Here is a 21,995-nt window from a genome sequence, read left to right on the forward strand (position 1 = left end):
TAAGAAAAATATATGGAACCCATAGAGTCACATGAATTTTTTTTCTGCATATTGTACATTTTCTCTGCATGTCTCCTGGCCTTACGATTCCTTGAAAAGACATTCCTAAAGATCAAAAGATCTCCCAGAGCCAAATTCAGTGTTGCGAAAGGGCTGTTGCTAGCATCCAGAAGTTACTACCCTGCATGCTTATTAAACAAACACCTATATTTGCATGTGGACAATAAGTGTTTCTTCTCTAGGGGTTTTAAAGACATTTCTACTGCACAGTTGATGCTAAAAAGAGCATATAAAATGAAAGCAAAAAAATACAATGCTAAAAAAATTGGTGAGTACCTTTTAAATTTAATGATATAAATTATGCATATTACTTTTTCTAAAAATCGTATTTAAAATCAGCTTTTAGTATGATTTATTAAGATGTTTAATAATAAAACTATGCTTAATTGATTATAAAGAAACTTTATATAACTAAATCTTGGTATTTCAGCCAGTTGCATTAGAAAGTTTAGTTCATAAAGCTGAACAGGTAGAACAACATATATGATGGCCTCACACTAATCTTTTCCCCTCAATTTAGTGATGGTCAGTAGGATTATTTTTTGACTTTGAATATATAATTCTGTAGGCAATAATTAATTCTCAGTAGAATATGCTCTGGAGACTCTTAAATCATCCAAATATATATTGTTAATCTACTCAGAATTATAGAGCTGAATGTTCTTCATTGCTCTCTGAATCTGTAGAGGTGGTTACTGTCCTACTGAAGTTAACTATTTTCAAATCGTTTTTACCATTTTTGTACTCAAAATAGTACATTTTTTTAGAAATGCCAATTAATTTTGGGTGATGATAAAATATTTAAGGACTGTCATCACATATCCCTAAATATTTACAATAGAAGTCAGCCATAATGTAATAACCCAAAAATCACTGGAGTTAAGTTTGAGTTTATATGATGTGATTGATTTTATTTATTTATTTAAATAGTGTTATAATGAAGAGTGATCAGACCCCAAATAAATTTAAAGATCTTGTATTTTTGGTCATCTGACAGTGGTCCTGATAAGACTACTGTTCAGCTTCAACAGAACAGAAGCTGAAAACAAATTATAAATGGGAGCCACAATGGAGGCTGGTGAGTTCTTATCCCTAACAACAACAGGGTTTCAAGGTGGCTCTTCTAGTGGCTTTATTTAGTTCTGCTGATTCTTGAGTCCCTTCTCAGAGTTGGATTTAGGTCCAGATTTCCCATGTGAGTGCTGAAGGTTGGGCTTTTCCAAGGATCGATTGACAGGTTCAAAAGAAGTGTTGGTGCCTGCCAGGAAGGGCTTTGGCTTAGATGGTTCCTACAGGAAGGACCTTGTAATAGATGATTTTATGGACTATGCTAAGGTCATGTTTAAGGCGACATAGTTCTAAGCTTTCTAAACCTAGGATTGTAAGTCTAGTTATGTAGGGTATTCTGTTACGAGTGGAGGAGTGGAGGGCTCTTCTAGTAAAATATCTCTGGACATTTTTTAGAGTGTTTATGTCCAGAATGTGTTGTGGGTTACAGACAAATGAGCTGCATTCAAGGATTGGTCTTGCAAAAGTTTTGTAAGCTCTGGTTAGTAGTGTGAGATTACCGGAGCAGAAGCTACGTAGGATTATGTTAACAACTCTTGAAGCCTTTTTGGCAATGTTGTTGCTGTGGGCTTTGGCACTTAGGTCATTTGATATGAGTATTCCAAGGTCTTTTATGAAGTGAGGGTTGTCTGTAAGTTCTTGTTTATTCAGCTTGTATTTGGTGTTCTGATTCTTTTTGCCAATGTGCAGGAGAGAGCATTTTCTCCACTGCACTGCTCAGAGAGTCCAACGTGGGTATTACTTCAGCCTTATTGGCAGGGACTGAGTTAAAAATTAGCATAATTAATATGTCCCGCCCACCACTGCCCCCTTCTAGTCAGTTTTAAAAACTCAGTCATAGCGTAGGGACTATGAGTTTTGTTCTCTCCAGTTGGAGATAAATTTCTTTAATAAAATGTATGTTTTCTTTTACTTGTAATAATCCTGTATTCTCCCCTTTTTATCTCTCTCTACAGGATGAAGACTGGAGTTTCTGGATTGAGAGCCTCTGCCCTCTGGGGTATCGTTCTCCAACTCTTCACCCCTGAGAAGCCTCTGCTCCCCAGAGCAAGCTTTGCTGACAGGGTGCGCTGGTATGGGGTCCCTGACGCGAGCGATCAAACCCCCCTCCATTCCTGCTTGTGCCCAGATACCTTCTTGGTGGCCAGCGCGAGGCAGCACCTCCGGATCGGTTTTTATACCGAGTGCAAGGAGTCCCGGCTGCCTCATACGATCCCGAGGCTGTAGATCAGCTGTTTAGCGGCTAAAAAGACCGCAGTTGGGAGCGCGGCGGCAGAAAAGCCTCGAAATTGCCGCGCAGGAGGTTTTTTGTCCCCATCACCTGTTTGGCGGCCGGAGAGACGCCGCCGCCGAAACGAGCAACATGGGGGGCATTAAATTACCGCAGGGGGGCTGGAACGCTGCCCCTGAGCTAACCGGCAGGATGGCAAGCTATGGAGATTATTGATTCTCCTTGCCTTATAAAGGGACGATTCTATCCTCCTGCCTCATGTCACGGCCGCCATTTTGGCATGAATGACTCAGATACTCATATTTGCTCCCGGCCGCCATCTTGGGCTGACAAGGTTGCTATGGCAATGAGGTCAGGAGACAATCTTTCGAGTCATAGACCAATCGGCCACAAGGGGGCGATGACGCGCTTTTTAGGCGTCGCAATTGCTTAGTCACTTTTGCAATCTACTGGCATCGTGGAAAAGCCTCCTTTGGTTTGCTGTCTGTGAGTAATTATATCATTATGTCGCAGTTACCACAAAACGCCCCTAGTGAGCTTACAGTTCCCTCATCATATAAAGGGAAAGACAAGACTCATGGCACAAAGTCTAAGGGGAAATCTTCCCAATCCTCAGCCCTAAAGGAGGCTGAAAAGAAGATTAAAGCCCTAGAAGCCCAGCTGGAAATAACCAAGACTAGAAAAGGGCCTAGCCCCTCAGCAAGTCTACCCCCATGCCAACAAAGCCCCTCGGTTTCAGATATTCCATTGGAGGGCTTCCACCTCGCTGGTGCAGGGGGATTATCACCTGATCGCCCTTTAAGTGCTCCACCTGCAGAGGGGTTTCAATGGGCGGAATGGGCCAGACCAGCTGTACAGCCAAGGTCTCAACCACCTTCAGCTGCAGCAGCCACTTTTACACCAACTGCAGCAGGCCTTAGAGGCCCCATTGACAACTGGCAAGCAATGTCTCCATCCTTGCAGGACATGATTGCCTCGGCCTACTCACAAGGCATCGCAGTGGGCGCCCAGCAGAGGCCTTCCCCTCTTCCTAGGCCTAGCGGACAGGACCCTTGGACTGTGCCCGATGTTGCTGCATCTGTACATAACTCCTTTCAGGAGGACCAGGGCCTTGGGGAGATGCCCATGGACCAGGAGGATGAACTATCCGGAGATGAGGCCACCTTACCTGAACAACCTCCACTAGCAGGATTATTCAAACAGTCTCTCTTTAGAGTTTTGTTGAATAAGGCCAAGGCCACCTTTACTCCTGATAACTCGGCAAAGACAGCAGCCCAGGATGTGGGCATCATGCCAGCAGCCAGGCTCATCAATGAGCCCCAGAAGGAGTCTGAGCATATTCCTGCTGTACCAATTTTTGCAGAGAACATCAAAAAGCCTTGGCAGCAGCCCACTGCAGCCCTAGGACCCTCAGCCTGGGACAGGAAATTTTATACCTTTGACTCTGGGGTGGAGGATTTACTCCAATATCCCTCGGTGGATACCTCAGTGACATCTTTAATGTCCAATGCAGTCATGCCATCAGACATGGCAGATGGACTGAAACCTGATGATAGGAGGGCGGAGAATATGATTAGAAGGATTCATCAACTGACCGCCTGGTCTCTCAGAGCGGCATCGGCCGCATCTTTCTTTAACAGGGCCTCCATCCTATGGTTGAAGGACATGCTTACCAGACTAGGCCCTGAGGATGCCAGGCTACGCCAAGATGTGAACAAACTTATTGCAACTACAGAGGTCCCCGCGGATGCCACCTTAGCGGCAGCTAGGTTCTCCTCTCGCGCCTTGGCCTCCAACCTATCGGCTCGACGCCTAGTTTGGCTCTGCTCGTGGCAGGCGGATGCTAAGTTGAAATGGTGCTTAGCCGCGGCCCCATACCAGGGCTCCAAACTCTTCGGCGAGTCCCTAGATACCGTCCTCATTGAGGACAGGGACAAGAAGAAAGTTTTGCCACGATCAGCAAGGCAACAAAACAGAAGGGGAGCCCCTTATTTTCGCAGGCAGTCCTTTCGTCAGGACTCCACCTCCTCTTCTTCCCCGGTCACAAGACCTTACGGGCAGGGGGCCTACACACCCACCTATCGTGCCGATCGAGGGGGATATGGGAACAGGAACCAGCAGTTCCAACAATCTCGCAGGCCCTTTCGAGGAGGCAATAGGGGAGGATATCGCAAACAAAAGTGACTCCTCCCAGGACAATCCCATCGGTGGACGCCTGCAGTACTTCGCCGAATTTTGGGAGTCCATCTCCACAGACATTTGGGCCTTGGACACCATAGCACAAGGCTTCCAACTAAGATTTCTGCACCGGCCTCCCAACAGATTTATGGAGACCTCACTAAATTAGCCGCAAAAGCGATCCATCATCCTACAAGAGGTTCAACACCTTCTAGAAATAGGAGCAATAGAACAGGTTCAGGCGCATCAAGAGACACTGGGGTTTTATTCCATCGTGTTTGTGGTTCCCAAGTCTTCCGGCGGCTGCTGACTAATCTTAAACCTGAAACAGCTAAACCTATACATCAGATACCAACGCTTCAAAATGCATTCTTTGCATACCATACTAGCATCAGTCCGACACCGGGACTGGATGACCTCCATCGACCTCAAGGAGGCATACCTCCATGTCCCGGTCCATCCACAACATCGACAATTTCTCCTTTTTTCTCTTCTCAACCAACACTTCCAGTACAAGGCCATGCCTTTCGGTCTGTCCTCAGCCCCAAGGACATTCACCAAACTTTTGGACACTTTAACAGCAAGCCTCAGGGCTCAATCCATCCGGCTTCTTGCATACTTGGACGACGTTATCATCCTATCCAGAAGCCCTCAACAAGCCAGGCAAGACCTGGCCCGGACAATAGATGCACTGGAAAGGGCAGGTTTTACCATCAACCGAGCCAAGAGTCATCTAGAGCCAACTATGTGCCTGCTCCATCTAGGCACCGTCATAGATTCCACGATGGGCCTAGTCTTCCTATCATCAGAGAGGAGGCGGAGGATAATATCCCTGGTTCGCTCCATCTCCCGTCGCAACAAAGCCTCCCTAGCACAACTGTCACAACTGCTAGGGATGTTCATCTCCTGTATCAATATCATTCCTTGGGCTCGACTGCACGCTCGCCCCCTTCAATGGTTCCTCCTCCCTTTCCAAAAGGCTCGTCTCAGCAATTCAAAAAGGCAAGTGCACCTGACCACGACAGTTCGCCTCTCCCTCCCGTGGTGGACCTCCCCGGCCTTAACCAAGGGCTCCCCCTTCTTGGCTCACCAGGAGGTGACAATAACTACCGACGCAAGTCTTTCAGGCTGGGGGGCACACTCGAGGGGACAGGTGGCCCAGGGCAGGTGGTCCCCAGAAGACCTGAGGGATCCCAATATCAACACGCTGGAGTTAAGAGCGGTGTTCAGAGCTCTACAGTCGTTTACGGAGATGGTAGAGGGCCAACATGTCCTGATTTTAACGGACAACGTGGCGACAAGAGCACATGTGAACCACCAGGGAGGCACATGTTCAGATCGCCTGCTGCGGGAGGCCCACAGACTAATGTCATGGGCAGAAAGACATCTAGCATCGATTCGAGCGGAGCATATCTCGGGGGTGGAAAACACCCAGGCAGACTGCTTGAGCCGCACGACGATCGATCCCGGGGAATGGACATTGAACCCAGAGGTGTTCCAACTGATTGTCCAGAGGTATGGTGTACCGGGAGTGGACCTCTTTGCCACACGACACAACCGTCAGTTGCCCAGATTCTTCTCTCGATTTCCGACACCAGAGGCAGAGCAGACCAACGCGCTCCTGTCTCCATGGCCCAAGGGGCTCCTGTACGCCTTCCCCCCAGTTTGTCTGTTGCACAGGGTGGTGGCCAAGATCATTTCCGAGGAGGCAGAAATTCTCCTTGTTGCTCCATTTTGGCCCAGACGCCCTTGGTTTGCCGACCTCATGGGATTGTCAATCCTGCCACCATGGAGGATCCCACCCCAGCAGCTGGTCCTGACACAGGGCTCGATAGTGCATCCAGACCCACAGTGGTGGAAACTTGCCGTGTGGAGATTGAGTGGCACCGCATGAGGGAAAAGCAGGTTCCAGAAGGCATCATTAACACTATCCAAGCAGCACGGCGACCATCAACGACACGTATCTACCAGGCTACCTGGGCAGCATACTGTACCTTTTGCAGAACACGGGGAGTCACTCCCTTGGCATCTTCGATACTACACCTTCTGGAGTTTCTTCAAAAAGGACTAGATCAGGGGCTGGCGCCCAACACACTGCGCCGACAGGTGGCGGCCATTGCAACGATTCTTCGACCAGACCCGTTTTCTCCAATTTCTCATCACCCTTGGGTGAGGGACTTCCTCCGAGGTGCAGCGAACCTGTCTCCTCCGGTCATACACCATTTTCCGTCCTGGGACTTACCATTGGTTCTAAGGGCACTAACAGGACCCCCTTTTGAACCATTGAGGGAAGTATCACTCTGTTTCCTTTCAATAAAGGTAGCATTCTTAGTAGCCATCACCTCGGCCCGTAGGGTCTTGGAACTTGCGGCACTATCGGTTCGGCCGGACCTGTGCATTTTGCATCCGGATAGAGTAACCCTGCGATTGGACTCTTGTTTTCTAACCAAGGTTAACACCAGATTTCATAGGGCTCAGGACATTGTTCTCCCTGATTTCTGCACCCATGGCTCTCACCCATCAGAGCTGCGGTGGCATAAGGTGGACGTGCGAAGAGCAGTTAAGATTTATATCAACCGCACCAGTGCCTTTCGGAAATCAGAGGCCCTCTTCGTGTCCTTTCTCCCATCTTCAATGGGTAGGAAAATATCAGCGAAATCCATTAGCAGATGGATCAGGACTTGTATCATAGAAGCTTATCGGACCACAGCAACACCCTTGCCGGGTAGGATAACAGCACATTCTACCAGAAGCACGGTTGCCTCAGCTGCATGGACTACGCAGGCACCGATCGAGGACATTTGTAGGGCGGCTACCTGGGCTGCCCCTACAACCTTTATCAGACATTACCGCCTGGACTCTTTTGCTTCATCGGAGGCCGCCTTCGGCAGAAGAGTGTTACAGGGAGTTTGTGTTCCAGAGCCCCTGGTCCAGCCTATCCCTCCCTAAAGTGTGGCTTGGGTATATCCCACGTTGGACTCTCTGAGCAGTGCAGTGGAGAAGAACCGTTGAACTTACCTGAACGGTCTTCTCGCTGCACTGCGAAGAGAGTCCAAACCCGCCCGGCCTTTTTGGCCCAGGTGCACAGTTCTGGAAGTTCTTGAAGGTTATTGTTGTTAAATAAAATTTTGTTCCTTACTATTCCTTCATTTTTATCACTGACTAGAAGGGGGCAGTGGTGGGCGGGACATATTAATTATGCTAATTTTTAACTCAGTCCCTGCCAATAAGGCTGAAGTAATACCCACGTTGGACTCTCTTCGCAGTGCAGCGAGAAGACCGTTCAGGTAAGTTCAACGGTTCTTTTGGTTGAGATTTGGAGTTGCCAGATGTTTGACCATTCAGACACAAAGTCAAGGTCTTTTTGGAGAGTAAGCTGTGTTATCTGTGGTGTTGAAAAGTTTTACATTGTCTTTTCTATTTCAGTGTGTGTGTGTGTTTATATGTATGTATGTATGTATGTATGCATGTATACATGTAAGCATGCATGTATGCATGATGTATGGATAACTGGACTGTCATCTGGAACAATATTCCTAGAGATTCATTTGGCCTGTGTCCTTCTTTAAAAGAGCCCTTAAAACATGGGTTTCGTCCACATGATTTAGGTTAGAGCAGGGGTCCCCAAACTTTTTACACAGGGGGCCAGTTCACTGTCCCTCAGACTTTTGGAGGGACAGACTATAAAAAAAACTATGAACAAATTCCTATGCACACTGCACATACCTTATTTTAAAGTAAAAAACAAAATGGGAATGTACTATTTACAGGGGGGGAAGAAGTCTGAAATTCATAGTTTATGTTTTGTTTTTAATTTTCTTTTGTTAACATCTGATTGGCTATACAAGGTTTTCTTGGTTTATAGAAAAATGTATAAAGAAAGAAGCACTTTGCCATAATGGTTAATAAGTTAGAAATATAATTGGTGTTGCACTTTTTGAAGGAACATTAAGGAGGGAATTTAATTAAAAGAAAAGTATGTACCTGGATGACAACATTAGAAAAAAAAACCTTTTGCAACTTTTTTGATGATTGATATTAGTTACTAACAAAATACCACATTTTATTCATGGAAAATTAGGTGGTACACTGTATTGTTTGAATGCATGTTGAGAGAAAAAATTAAGAAAATTTACACACACACACCCAAAAAAAGTCATTTTTTCCTCTGTCTCTCCATTCATTTCATTGTTCCTTCCTTGTTCCCTCCATTTCTTCTTCCTTCCTTCTTTCTTTCCTTCCTTACTTTTTCTCTTGCTTGCTTTCTTTCTCTCTCTCTCTTGCTTTCTCTCTCTTTCTCACTCTCTCTCTTGCTATCTTTCTCCCTCCCTCCCTTTCTCTCTCCCTCTCTTTCTCCCCTTCCTTCCTTCCCTTCCCTTCCCTACTTCCTTCCTTCCCTTCCCTTCCCTACTTCCTTCCTTCCCTTCCCTCCTTCCTTCCTCTCCTCTTTCCCTCCCTCTTTTTCCCTTCTATTTCCCTCTTCCTTCTTTCTTTCTCTCCACTTCTCTCTCTCTTTTCCCTCTTTCACACTCCCTCTTTTCTCCCCATGGAGGACTCACCCGACAAGCCTCCACCCTCCAACCCCGGACTCCCATTCAATCCCCATTCAGAAAACAGGAGCCAGCAACTCAAAGAGGAGGAAGAGGAGGGTGTGCGCGTGTATGTGTGTGTGTTGTGCCCAGCTCGGCTTTTGGCAGGCCTTCCTTTACCTCAGGTGAGATGAGATCGAGGGGGACGTTCTCGCTGCTGTTGCTTCGGCTTCAGATGCTGAGGTGCCTCAGCGAGCAGGCACAGAGACTCACCGCCTCCTCTGGGCACAACCCCCGCCTTGGCAGGAGGCACCAGCGACAAACACAGGCGGTGGGGAAGGAGAGGGAGCCGCTGCCGCCCCCGGCACTGCCCGCCGCAGAAGGGCTGGTGCCAAGACTCTTTGAAATTTGCGGCAGAGTGCTCAGCCTCCCCACCCCACCCCCTGGCAGTGAAATGGGGAGCTCACACTTTCCTTGCCACTCCCCACCCCAACTCCAATGCCCAGCTCCCCTAGCCGCTAGAGGAACAGTGGCCAGGAGCACAGGATGCGTCCACATCCTGTGCTCCTGTCACTCACCCGTGGGCCGGATAAATGGCCTCAGCAGGCCGCATATGGCCCACGGGCCATAGTTTGGGGACCACTGGGTTAGAGTGAATAGCAAGTCTGTTGTATGCTATATGGTGGTTGTTAGAGATTTGTGGGGGTCTTTTTATTTTGTTGTTGTTGTTTTGTTTTGGATACTTATCATTATTTTGTTTATATTTTTTAATTGTTTTACTATTATACATTTCTAAAGTCACAAGGAGATCAAACAGCCTTATTACTAATTGAATGAATGAAATGCAATACTAACCTTAATTATTTTCCATAATGAGTATTTTTAAAAGAATAAATAATTCTTATGCCAGATATCAAATTTCTTTTTATGTTATCTGTTATTGCTTTAATAGGGTTAGGGAAGTGTTTCATATTACTAATTTTCATATTAATCTCCTGATCATATGCATTAACATAGTAATATGTCCTAATTTTTTGTTTCTATAAAGTATGTGCCTATAAATTATTCCACTTTTTATACTATACTATTTATTTATACTATAATTTGAAAATGTTGAATTTTAGATCTCTTAAATTTTAATTTCAAATGTTTACTAACTCCGATTCATTAGGTTGGCCCGCCCTCAAATGTCTATACACATAAAAGCTCATCATCTTAACCTCTACTTGGTGTTTTCTGACTGTTATATGTTTCTGCAAATTGTTTTATTTCTTCTTCTAGATCATAAAAAGCAGTTGGTTTTTTGGGGGGTGCGGTTGTCTGGATAGAAATCAGGGAATAATTTATAAATCACAGGGAGTGAGTTATAATCATATTTCAGATGTGCCCTGAAAACTATTTTGATTTTTTGAAATCCAGCTTTTTCTTGCTATTGTTTGTTTAAACCTACTGTATGCTGTCTATTGTGATTAGTTTAGACAGTATTGTTGTCTAATATTGCTTGTATTTCCATAATTTCTCAAGATTTGTTTTGTATAAATTAACTTTACCAAATATTTTCATTCACTAATTTTATATTCTTACCAAATTTCTTCTACACCATTCATTTAAGTATTCTGATAATACCCATTCTCTTTAATTTTCTAATTAAACTGCATATTTAACATTAATAAAGCTTGTTCAGCTCCACAAATTATACCCAGAAAGGTCTTGGCTGATTGAATTGCGCATCTTTGGTTTTCTGTTCTATAGTTAATTTGATTCCAATGTTGTTCATCCAATGATGACCAAATTTAAAATACTTATGTTACCTGAAGCAGATGAACAACCATAAAACCCTTAATAAAGTTATTTCCAGCATTATTTTATTTTTCTAATCCAAATCTACTCGTAATTCCAGGTTCTTCTATTTCCCTAACTTTTAGTTGTGCATTTTTTCTAGATATTTTAGTACTCATCTTGTACAGTTTACTATAGAATTCAGCAGGGTCCTCCACCGTTGTGTCTGTAGTAGTTACACAAACTTGTCAATATTAATATCCATTGGCTATCTACTAATCTTATCATTTATTGGATTATAGCAAAATATCACTACCACTTTTCTTTAACATGTAATATTCAAAATAGCCCATTCCAGTTCACTTGATAATATATTCCTATAATATCTACTTCATTTCCATTTTGATATTTTCAAGATTTTCTTGTTTTATGCCTTTCATATTCTATTTTCCAGTTATTTGTGTCTTCATAAATGAAAGAATTTATGTTTCAGTACTGATCCCATTGGTGACTAGATTTCCTTTCTGCTTTTATTTGGCTATATTGTTCACTCTTCCCAATAGCCAAAGAAATGTCTTTTCAACTGGAGATCTTTCCATCTGACACTCAAACTCACCTAAATGTTACAGTCATAAGCATAGTTTCCTTGGCAATTATGAAGAAGTGATTGGCTTATCCATCTTCCAAGTTTGATTTTGAAGTACTTTCTTTGGGAGAATTGCTTCGGATTAACTCCTAGAGAGACTTCTCTTGACTATCCTTGCCCCTGTTATAGGTTGTAGTTTAGCTTCATTGCTTCTTTTCAAACTTAGTGTAACACATTAGGAGCTCTCACTCCCACTGGCTTCAGAGTTATTTATTGAGTCTTCATATTACAGTAGTTATGCTCTGCGAATGCTTATTTAGAGTGATTGATGGATTATGTGACATCAAGTCATTCTTAACTCTTAGTAACCACATGGATAAATTTTCTCTATAATAGTAATAATCTAGCGTGGGCTTTCTGCATGATTAGTTAGAGTAGGCTGAAATAAATACATGTTGAGAATGAATTTACCTGGATTAAAACAATGCCAGAATTACATTTTCTATACCTTTTATAACTAACATACACAAAAGCTGAAGATACTAATTTAACACTTTGGTATTAAATGTTTAATCCAATACCGCTAATATGATCAGGTTTTATGCCTTTCAAATATATTATTTAAGTCTTGACCATGTGATAGAAGAAAATTATCTGGCTCCAAAAGGCTGCATTAAAAAAATAGCAATTCTCATGGTCTTCTGCCTTGTTCTACCACACTATTTACAAAAGAAAAGAAAGAGTCTAGCTGAATCATCCACATATGTTCAACTTGGTGGCCCACATATCATCGGAATGTATCATCTTTTCTCCACATGTGATCTGTTTTATGTAACTAGTGACTAATCCAGCCATAAATATTTTTTTCTTAAAGAAGATCAAAGTCAGCTATTTTGTTTTTGTCATCTAACAGCTTCTGGGGCTTCTAATATTAAGGAGCTTAATTTAACAATCCTGAAAATTCTTTTCTTATATGTTTGCTTACTAAAAAGATTTACCAAGTAGATAAGAATGTAATTAATATAAAAATAGAGACCAACTGTAACAGAACAGTGAAAGAGTGTCAAAACACCAGTTGTCTAGAAATTATGGGTTAATGTTTAAATGGATATCAAATAGCTATTTACTGAGTGGTAGTCTCACCTATAATACAGAACTAATCATGCAAAGCATGTTAAAATGATTACTGAGTAATAAAATATAAGGTACTTTAAGTACTAGTAAAAAACTATAAATAAATTGGCTTGATTTGTATTTTTTTTAATCTCAACAAAAATAGAGTGGTAATGCAGTCTTCTTTATATTTTTTATTTAAATGGCACAAAATGAAATCTTAATCTTATGTATCAGGTAATTTCTAGTCTGAACATGTTTGGCCTAGAACTAAGATAGAACTAAGGAGAAATTTCCTCCCATTTCTCCCATTTGCACAGAAAGACCTCCAAATCCTTGGAAGGGGGGGTCCCCTTGGAAAAAAAAACCCAATTAAACCAAATGTATCCCTATTCAAAATACTTTTCTTTTATTTTCCAGTAATTAAATCCAAGAATGAGAAACATATTATCTTTTACTGTAGTTTACATCCCATTTTGTTGTTGTTAGTTGTGAAGTCGTATGTGACCCATTGTGGCCTTTCTGTCCTCTACCATCCCCCAGAATTCATTTAAGCTCAGACCAACTGCTTCAGTGATTCCATCTAGCCACCTCATTCTCTGCTGTCCCCTTCTTTTTCTCTCAATCATTTCCAACATTAGGCTTTTCTCCAGTGAGTCCTTTCTTCTCATTAGGTGGCTAAAGTATTTGAATTTCATCTTCAGGATCTGACCTTCTAAAGAGCATTTAGGGTTGATATCTTGGACTGACTTGCTTCCTTGCTTTGCAGTCCAGGGGACTTGCAGGAGTCTTTTCCAACACCATAGTTCAAAGGCTCAATTCTTTGGCGCTCAACCTTCCTTATGAGCCAACTTTCACAGCCATATATTGCTACTGGAAAAACCATAGCCATAACTATATGTACTTTTGTTGATAGGGTGATGTCACTGATTTTTAGTATGCTGTCTAACTAACCATCTGGGGTAATCTTGGAGCCCAGAAAAATATAATCTGTCACTAGTTCCATTTCCCCCAATCTATTTGCCATGAATTGAGAGAGCCAGATGCCATGATCTTACATTTTCTTAATGTTGAGTTTGAAGCCAGCTTTTGCACTCTTCTCCTTCAGCCAAATCAAAAGGCTCCTTAATTCCTCTTCACTTTCTGCCATTAAAATTGTATCATCTACGTATCTGAGGTTGTTAATATATCTCCCTGCAATCTTAATTCCAATTTGTGATTCCTCTAGCTTTGCCTTTCTCATGATTTCTCTGCATATAAGTTAAATAGGCAGGGCGACAGTATACAGTCTTGCCAAACTCCTTTCTGAATTTTGAACCAATCAGTGTTCTGTGTCAGTTCTCACTTTTGCTTCTTGATCCAATATAGGTTTTTCAACAGACAAATAAGATAGTCTGGTACTCCCGTCTCTTTAAAAGCTTGTCACAGTTTGTTGCGGTCCACAAAATCAAAGGCTTTAGCATAATCATTGAAGCAGAAGTTGATGTTTTTCTAGAACTCCCTAGCTTTCTCTATGATCCAGTGTATGTTGGCAATTTGAGCTCTAGTTCCTCTGTCTCTTTGAAAATCCTGCCTGTACATCTGGCAGTTCTTGGTCCACACACTGCTGGAGCCTACCTTGTAGGATTTTGAGCATAACTTTGCTAGAATGTGTCCAATGGTACGGTAGTTTGAACATTCTTTGGCATTGCTCTTCTTTAGAATTGGAATGTAAACTGAACTTTTCCAGTCCTGTGGCCACTCTTGATTCCCATTAGCCCTAGCTAGAAAGAGCATTTGCTTTTCTATTTGGCTATGGGAACACACATTCATATGTCACCCAATTCTCCCAAACTGTGGCCCCATGACTCACAGATCTACCGGTATTGTTGTGGTTCAGTCTGGGACCCCTCCGGGAATGGCTGACCTTCTGTCGGTTTCCAGCTCAGAGGGAGAGGCTGAGGAACAGGAGGTGCAGACTGACGAGGAATCCCAGGCTGAAGAAGAAGGACAGCCAGAGTCCCACCAGGGGGAGCTCTCCCCAGCAAGCAGCCTGGATTCCTTAGGGGAAAATGCTCAAGACATCATAGATATGCGACAAAGGAGAGCTAATCAGAGACGGACTCAATTGGCTAAGTATTTCCAGCATTAGAGGTCACAGCTGGGTTTGGGTGTGGTGCTCTTGGGAAAGGATAAAAGGCGGACCCACCCTTCCTGGCTTGTGGAGTTTTATCTTGGAGATTCGTGAGACCTGTCTGTGAACTTTGGTGGCTTACAATCCTGGTTTGTGCCTTGGACTATTGAAACCTTGGGGGGGGGTGCCAGCAAGAAGCTTGTGGTATTGACTGGACATCAGGACCCTGCTGTAACGTATTATAGCCTGTCTGTTGTGAAGACAGGTTTTCCTTTGTGCTTATTTTTTCCAGCTATAAAATACTTTTGGCTTTTACCAGAGTATCTGGCTGTTTTTTCAGTTGGTGTTGAGGTTTGGGAAAACCCAGACAGAACAGGTATAGACTTACCATTGACATGCATTTGAATAATGGATGGGAACGTACAAAGGATTATTACAAAATGAGCATATTAAGTGAAATTAAACACAAAAACAAAAGCAGATACTTGTTGTTGGATGTTTTTGATAATTTGCAGAGCATTTGTATAACAATATTTTTAGCATGACACAAACTGGATTTAGATACCTAACTGTGCCCAATATAATATAAGGGGTGATAAATACTGAAGCTCCCTATTACAACTTCTAGTATTTTCTTATTAATCTAGTCATCCATAATCCCCATTCCAATCGATTTTCATTGGTTTTGTTTAGACTTTCTCAAGATTATATCCACTTCAACTATTTTTCTCTATTAAGAGATAATAGAAAAGGGGTTGGCATCATACTGGAACATTAATATTGGCAAATATTATTTAAGATACAACTGTAATCAAGCAGGAGAGCATAATGCACCTCTTTGACATTAAACATCCATTAAATTTCAAATTAAACTCTTGATTCAACTTAATAGCAACCTTAGTTACTTAATTCCCTTAGGTTATAATATTGTTCCTACTTACAGGAGAGAAACTTTAATTGAACTCATTTATTTTATGTTATTTTATTAGTAAATGAGGGTAAGAAAATGTACACTATAGCTAAGTGTATATTTTGCATTTTTTTAACTTAGTAGAAAATACATTTTCAAACCAGAACATTCAACTACTAACTCAAGTGTACTTTTTATTGAAGTTTTATGATAGCAATTTTGTATATAGTAGCCAAAATAAAACAATAGTTGTTTTAAGATATGTGATTGAAATTGAGGTGCTTTAACTTTAACTCTTTAATGTTAGAAATAGTATATTTTCCTTCCTAATGTAAAACCTACAAGGATATTCTGTTTCTCTTAATAAATGGCTAAAAGGCGAATACTTCTTTTAAGGAACGAATGAGCAAGATCTGACCTTTTGATTTTAACTTGTTCTTGTCGTCTAGACCCAGCTGTGCGACTGGCGTTGTTCAAAAACAATGAAAATAAACATCCCCCCGTGAAACCACCAAAGAAGCCACAGATTACAAAAACTGGTTACTTTGAAGGTAGGCAAAGAAATTTCATTCTATTTATCTTTTGGTCAAATCTTCCAAAATTATAAAAGTCTTACCAATATTTTGATCATTTATTAAAAATACTTTGTTTTGGTTAACAGGAGAAAAAGGTTTAATGCATACAATTTAAATCTGCTAATGATGCAGGTATACATGTACATAAAACATTCAGGTGAGAATTTTATATTGAAATGCCCCAGAAGACTCACTCAAAAGATACTTCATTCAAAATATATTTCCTTTATTTCTTAAAAGTTAGAAATACAGAGTGGAATTTAACACTATGAGCAAGTACACATATGTTATTTGTTAAAAGGATTGCTAGTTTGAAAAGGGTATGCCCTAAGAAGTGAAACAATTAGGGTTTTTAAAAAAAGGTTTTGTTAACGTGGAATATATCACCATCATGAAAAATCATGAGATATCTGAATATATGGTGTTTCCTGAGAAATACCTATTTTAGTCCCTAACTGATACAATGTTTATCATTATTGAAAATAATCCTAGCATAATCTAGAAGAGAAAAAAAGGACTTCTAATTGGCAACCATATGTGAAAATGCTTTTGATGCTATGGTAAGAACGTAACGTAGAACCACTTCTTCTCATCTACCAAAAATCCTGGACCACAGGAGATTTACCGGAAGACTGGAAATGAGCTGATGTAGTCTCCATCCACAAAAAAGGTAAAAAGACTGACCCAGGTAACTACAGACCAGTCAGTTTGACTCCTATACCTGGAAAAATACTGGAGAAAATAATAAAAAAACAACTTTGCCACTATCTAGAAACAAACAAGATAATATCCAACAACCAACATGGGTTTGTCAGAAACAAATCATGCCAAATCAATCTGATATCATTTTTCAATACCATAACCTAATCAGTAGACCAACGCAACGTAGTTGACCTCATATACCTGGACTTCAGCAAAGCTTTTGATAAAGTAGATCCACAAATTAGAAAAAAACGCGGTAAACTACAACACATGCAGATGGATAAATAGTTGGCTGACCAACCGCACCCAACGAGTTGTCCTCAACGGCTCCAAATCCACATGGAAGAAGGTAGACAGTGGGGTACCACAGGGTTCTGTCCTGGGTCCTGTGCTCTTCAACATTTTCATCAATGACCTAGATGAGGGAATAGAGGGGGAACTAATCAAATTTGCTGACGACCCCAAACTGATGGGGATAGCCAACACCCTAGAGAATAGGCTCAAAATATAGAAAGATCTAGATAGATTAACGCTGTGGGCCCAAACTAACAAAATGATGTTCAATGTCGAGAAGAGTAAAGTACTTCACCTAGGTAAAAAAAAAAAACTACACACACATACAGTCTGGGAGGAACCCTACTTAGCAGTAGTGACTGTGAAAAGGACCTCGGAGTCTTGGTGGATAATCAACTAAGTATGAGCCAGCACAGTGCAGCAGAGGCTAAAAAGGCCAACACAATCCTAAACTGTATCAACAGGGGGATACACTCCAAGACCAGAGAGGTATTAATACCATTCTATAACGCCCTGTTCAGACCACATCTGGAGTACTGCATTCAGTTCTGGTCACCACACTTCAAAAGAGACATTGAAACTTTGACGAAGGTGCAGAAAAGAGCAACCAAAATGATTAGGGGACTAGAAACCAAGACTTATGAAGAGAGATTGCTGGAATTAGGCATGGATAGCCTAGAGAAAAGAAGGGCCAGGGGGAACATGATAGTAGTCTACAGGTACTTGAGGGGTTGCCACAGAGAGGAGGGGGTCACGCTGTTTTCCAGGGCATCAGAGGGCCAGACAAGGAACAATGGTTGGAAGCTGACCAAGGAGAGATTCAACCTAGAAATAAGGAAGAACTTCCTGACGGTCAGAACTATCAACCAGAACGGCCTGCCAGTGGAGGTTGTGAACTCCCCAACTTTGGACATTTTCAAGAGGAGATGGAACTGTCACTTGGCTGGGCTGCTGTAGGATTTCCTGCTTAAGCAGGGGGTTGGACTTGATGACCTGCAAGATCCCTTTCAATTCTAACAAACAAACAAACAAACAAACAAACAAATAAATAAATAAATAAATAAAATAAAGTATGACTAATTTCTTCAAATGAACTTTTTTTATATTGCATATTTTCTGGATTTAAATATTCTACATCTGATAATGTATGTCATGTACTATTAAAATATCACCGAATAGCTAATATTCCCACATTTTAACAAATCCTGCTTTATTGTGGAAAGATATTTCAGTTCCCCTGATCCTTGAACTGTAAATGAACTACTGTACAGTGGTTCACCTTTTACCATGCATTTTTATATGAATATAACTGATCTCAATGTTATAGTAACAAAAAATATTTAACAAGAGAAATTGTTAAAACCTTGTTTTCTCCAAATGAAATATCAGTCACATGGCTGCATATAATATGCAGGAAGATGAACAGATTCTAAGAATAATATAAGACATACAATGTAGATAAAGGAAATATTTTACATTAAAAATGGTACCTGCAGTTATTATTATTATTTATTAGATTTGTATGCCACCCCTCTCTGAAGACTCTTTGCATCTTTAATGAATAAGAAAAGAAGATATATGTCTGTCCAATATCACTCACCTAATTATGACTAGAACATCCTAATTTTATTATTTTCTTTCCAAAAGTTATTTTTTCCTCTCATTTTGTTTTACCTAGAGTAGAAGTTTAACACTTAGTCTATCATTGCTATATATATTTTTAATTATACAACATTTTAAAGAACATAAAGCGGCCTTTTTATTCTTTTATTTTTTTTTCCTTTTCAGTAGTTAGGAGGTAGATAGTGGCAAATAAGATGAGGACTTTCTATTTGTAACACACTGTATGGTTGCTTAGTGCCTTTTATTGCTGGAGTCATTGCAAATCCTTAAAACTCTTAATTATGTACTACTAGTAGTGTTACTTACCTATAGTTGATCTGCTTAGTTTTTAATTAGTTAGATCCAGACTTAGACTTATAGTAACTCCAATTAAATAAGTGATTGTTGTTAACTGTGACTTTGCCATTAATCTTGGAAGGGGTTGTCTGTAGCATGACTTTTTCTGTAATGGATCTAATTTATTGTGCATGTATTGTATTGTATTATTGTATTATTTTACATTGTCTATAAGCTACCCTGGCAGTTCTTTGTGTACTTTTTAAAACAAATTGATGGATAAACTATTTTTTTAAGTTCAAGTTTAATGAATTGAAAAAAAAAATGCAGAAAAAAGGCTCTATTATAAAAGGACATTTATTTATTAGATTTGTATGCCGCCTGTCTCCAAAAATTCGGGGTGACATATTGGAAATACAATATATTTATATTTACAATATATGCATAGCCCTTTCAAGGATTTTTTATTTATTTAGTGGGAAGGATCAGAGATATATAATTCTGAATAAAATGTATGCATGCATGTATGCATGTATGTATGTATGTAACATATTTTTGCTGATAATGAAAAGAAGAATAATATAGATCTATTTTAAGCTATTTTGATTTCATTTCAGCTAGCCGTATGCTTACTAGGATTTGAACTTGGGGAAACTGCCTGTAAGTGTGTGTGTGTGTGTGTATATATATATATATATATGGACACACAAGGAATTTGTCTTGGTGCACTTGTTCTTAGTGTACATAAAAGAAAAGATAAGTCCGTCAAGAATCATAAAGTACAACACTTAATGATAGCCTGGGTACAAATAAGCAATAAAATCATATTAGGAATCAGTCAATACAAATTGTAAGGATACAGGCAATAAAGTTACAGTCATACAATCATTTGTGGGAGGAGATGGATGATTAGAACGATGAGAAAATTAATAGTAGTGCATACTTAATAAATAGTTTATATTAATATGCATTTTATGCAGCTTTTTTCATTTGTTAGAATGAGGAAGTACTTTCCATTGTATCTCTGTCTTTCTCCCCCCCCCCGTCTCTTACATGCACACACACGCTACTGACAACCCCTTCTTCTACTTTAGCAATACATAGTTCTTGAAATAATGCCCCCATGTTTCAGTAATAACTAGAAATAAATGCCAAGTCATACTTCTGCAATGTTTATCTTACACTGTTATGTTACAGTGTGTATAGTAAAATAGTAAAACTACCACATGAGGTGTAGTGCAAAATGTGGACATCATATGAATTATAGAAATCCCATATTTTTGCCAGACATTCATACAATAGAAGAAACATAATGATCTCATATAATGAAACCTCATATTTCAGCCTCTTACCAGAGCTCTTACTATTCCATCTGAAACTTCACTTCTACATTTTGTCAGCAAGCTCTGCTTTTTATGATATCTCTGTATATTAGTGCTTGATTTGCATGGATGCATGATTATCACAGTACTTTGGCTTTGATAGTTTTGTTCTTAGACTTGAGTTTTAAACTAATTGGATGAATTGTTGGCTAATTTGAAATATTATTTTAAAAGGTCTGGATCAAACATTATTTTTACTTGTTCATAAAATCATAAATACAACCAACTTGCATTCTTTAAATTTGGTTGTTATAGGGAGGGTAAGTGGATTTCACCTTTAGTCAGAGTGTAATGTGAAATTGCATTATGAGTTGCAATAAAAAGTTCATGAATTGACTAATTAACTAAATGCAATAACTATATAATTTTATGTGTTGGTGTGTCTAGGGCAGGGGAGAGAAAGAGAGAGAGAGAGAAAAAAAAACAGACACAAAAAATCAGGACCACACATTAAGTTCCAGTTAAGATTATTGCTCAGGCCTATACACAAGAATCTAGTCAATGTATAGTTGACACTAAATTGGCATTAGACAAGAGTTAAAGAAATTCAAGGGAGGCTAGACTGGCTTGTTTATGAGAATGTAAGGACTCTAGAGGTTGGATCCTCAAACTATGGCCTGCGGGCTGCATGTGGCCCACCAAAGCCATTAATCCATCTTGCACATAACCATGAGGCTGCCCCACCCACATCGCCCTGCCCACCCTTCAGCCAAGCACAGGATTTACCTTCACAAGCCCCTGCAACTGAAAGGTAATAGCAACAATTTTGGCCTGCAGAAATGTTCTTGAGACAGGGGAAGTGAAAAACAGGGTGCACAAATGCCCAAGGAGGCCAAAAAATGGGCAAAAAAACCCATTTTTGGCTAAAATACCAGGCGATATTTGCCTGTTTCAGGCCTGCAAAATGCTGCTGGAGGAGGGGAAGGTGAAAAATGGGGTGCACAGACACCCCAGGAAGCAAAAGAAAATGGTGAAAATAGCCTATTTTTCACCTCCCCCACCTCCAGAAAATAGAGAAAGAGAGAGAGGGGGAAACAGAAAGAGAGAAAGAGAGGGAGAAACAGAAAGAGAGAGAGAGAAAGACAGAAAGAAAAATAGAGGGAGAGACAGAAAGAGAGAGGAGAGGCACAGAGAGATTTCTCAAGCTTCTTGGGGCTGAGAAGGATTGCTGCAAAACTTGAGTTTTCTGAAGTGGACCACTAGATTTCTAAATGATTGAAAAAATGATCTAGTAAAACGAAAAGGCAACCAAAAGAGCAACATGCAAACAAAAGTAAATAAAACACCTCCAGGAGCAAAGCAAATTAAAGATTAATTTGTGTGCATTGTTTATTGGACTGTTAAATTGGCCACACCCACTTAGTCACATGACCTAGCCATGCCCTCCCAATAGTCTGAGGGACCGTGACTTGGCCCCTGTTTAAAACATTTGAGGACCCCTGCTCTAGATTATTTTGACTCAGCCCTCAAGCTCTGCACTTCTCTCCTAGAGAGAGAGAAAGAAAGAAATGAGAGAAAAATATAAAGGTTTGGAGAATATGCCATATAGCTCTAACTAATTTTCAAGTTACCTGTA

The 21,995-nt window shown here is 40.6% G+C and overlaps 1 protein-coding gene across 3 annotated transcripts in view; it reads left to right on the top strand.

The window, feature by feature from the left end:
* The window catches only part of LRRIQ1 (leucine rich repeats and IQ motif containing 1), a 128,714-nt gene that overhangs the window by 79,647 nt on the left and 27,072 nt on the right, over positions 1-21,995 (top strand). For all 3 annotated transcript variants that reach the window (XM_070755776.1, XM_070755774.1, XM_070755775.1), the window contains exons 22-23: positions 243-328; positions 16,017-16,118. In XM_070755776.1, coding sequence (XP_070611877.1) covers positions 243-328; positions 16,017-16,118 — 188 coding nt within the window. The remainder of the gene's footprint in view (positions 1-242; positions 329-16,016; positions 16,119-21,995) is intronic.

Source organism: Erythrolamprus reginae, chromosome 6 (genome assembly GCF_031021105.1).
Source record: "Erythrolamprus reginae isolate rEryReg1 chromosome 6, rEryReg1.hap1, whole genome shotgun sequence".
Lineage (NCBI taxonomy): Eukaryota > Metazoa > Chordata > Lepidosauria > Squamata > Dipsadidae > Erythrolamprus > Erythrolamprus reginae.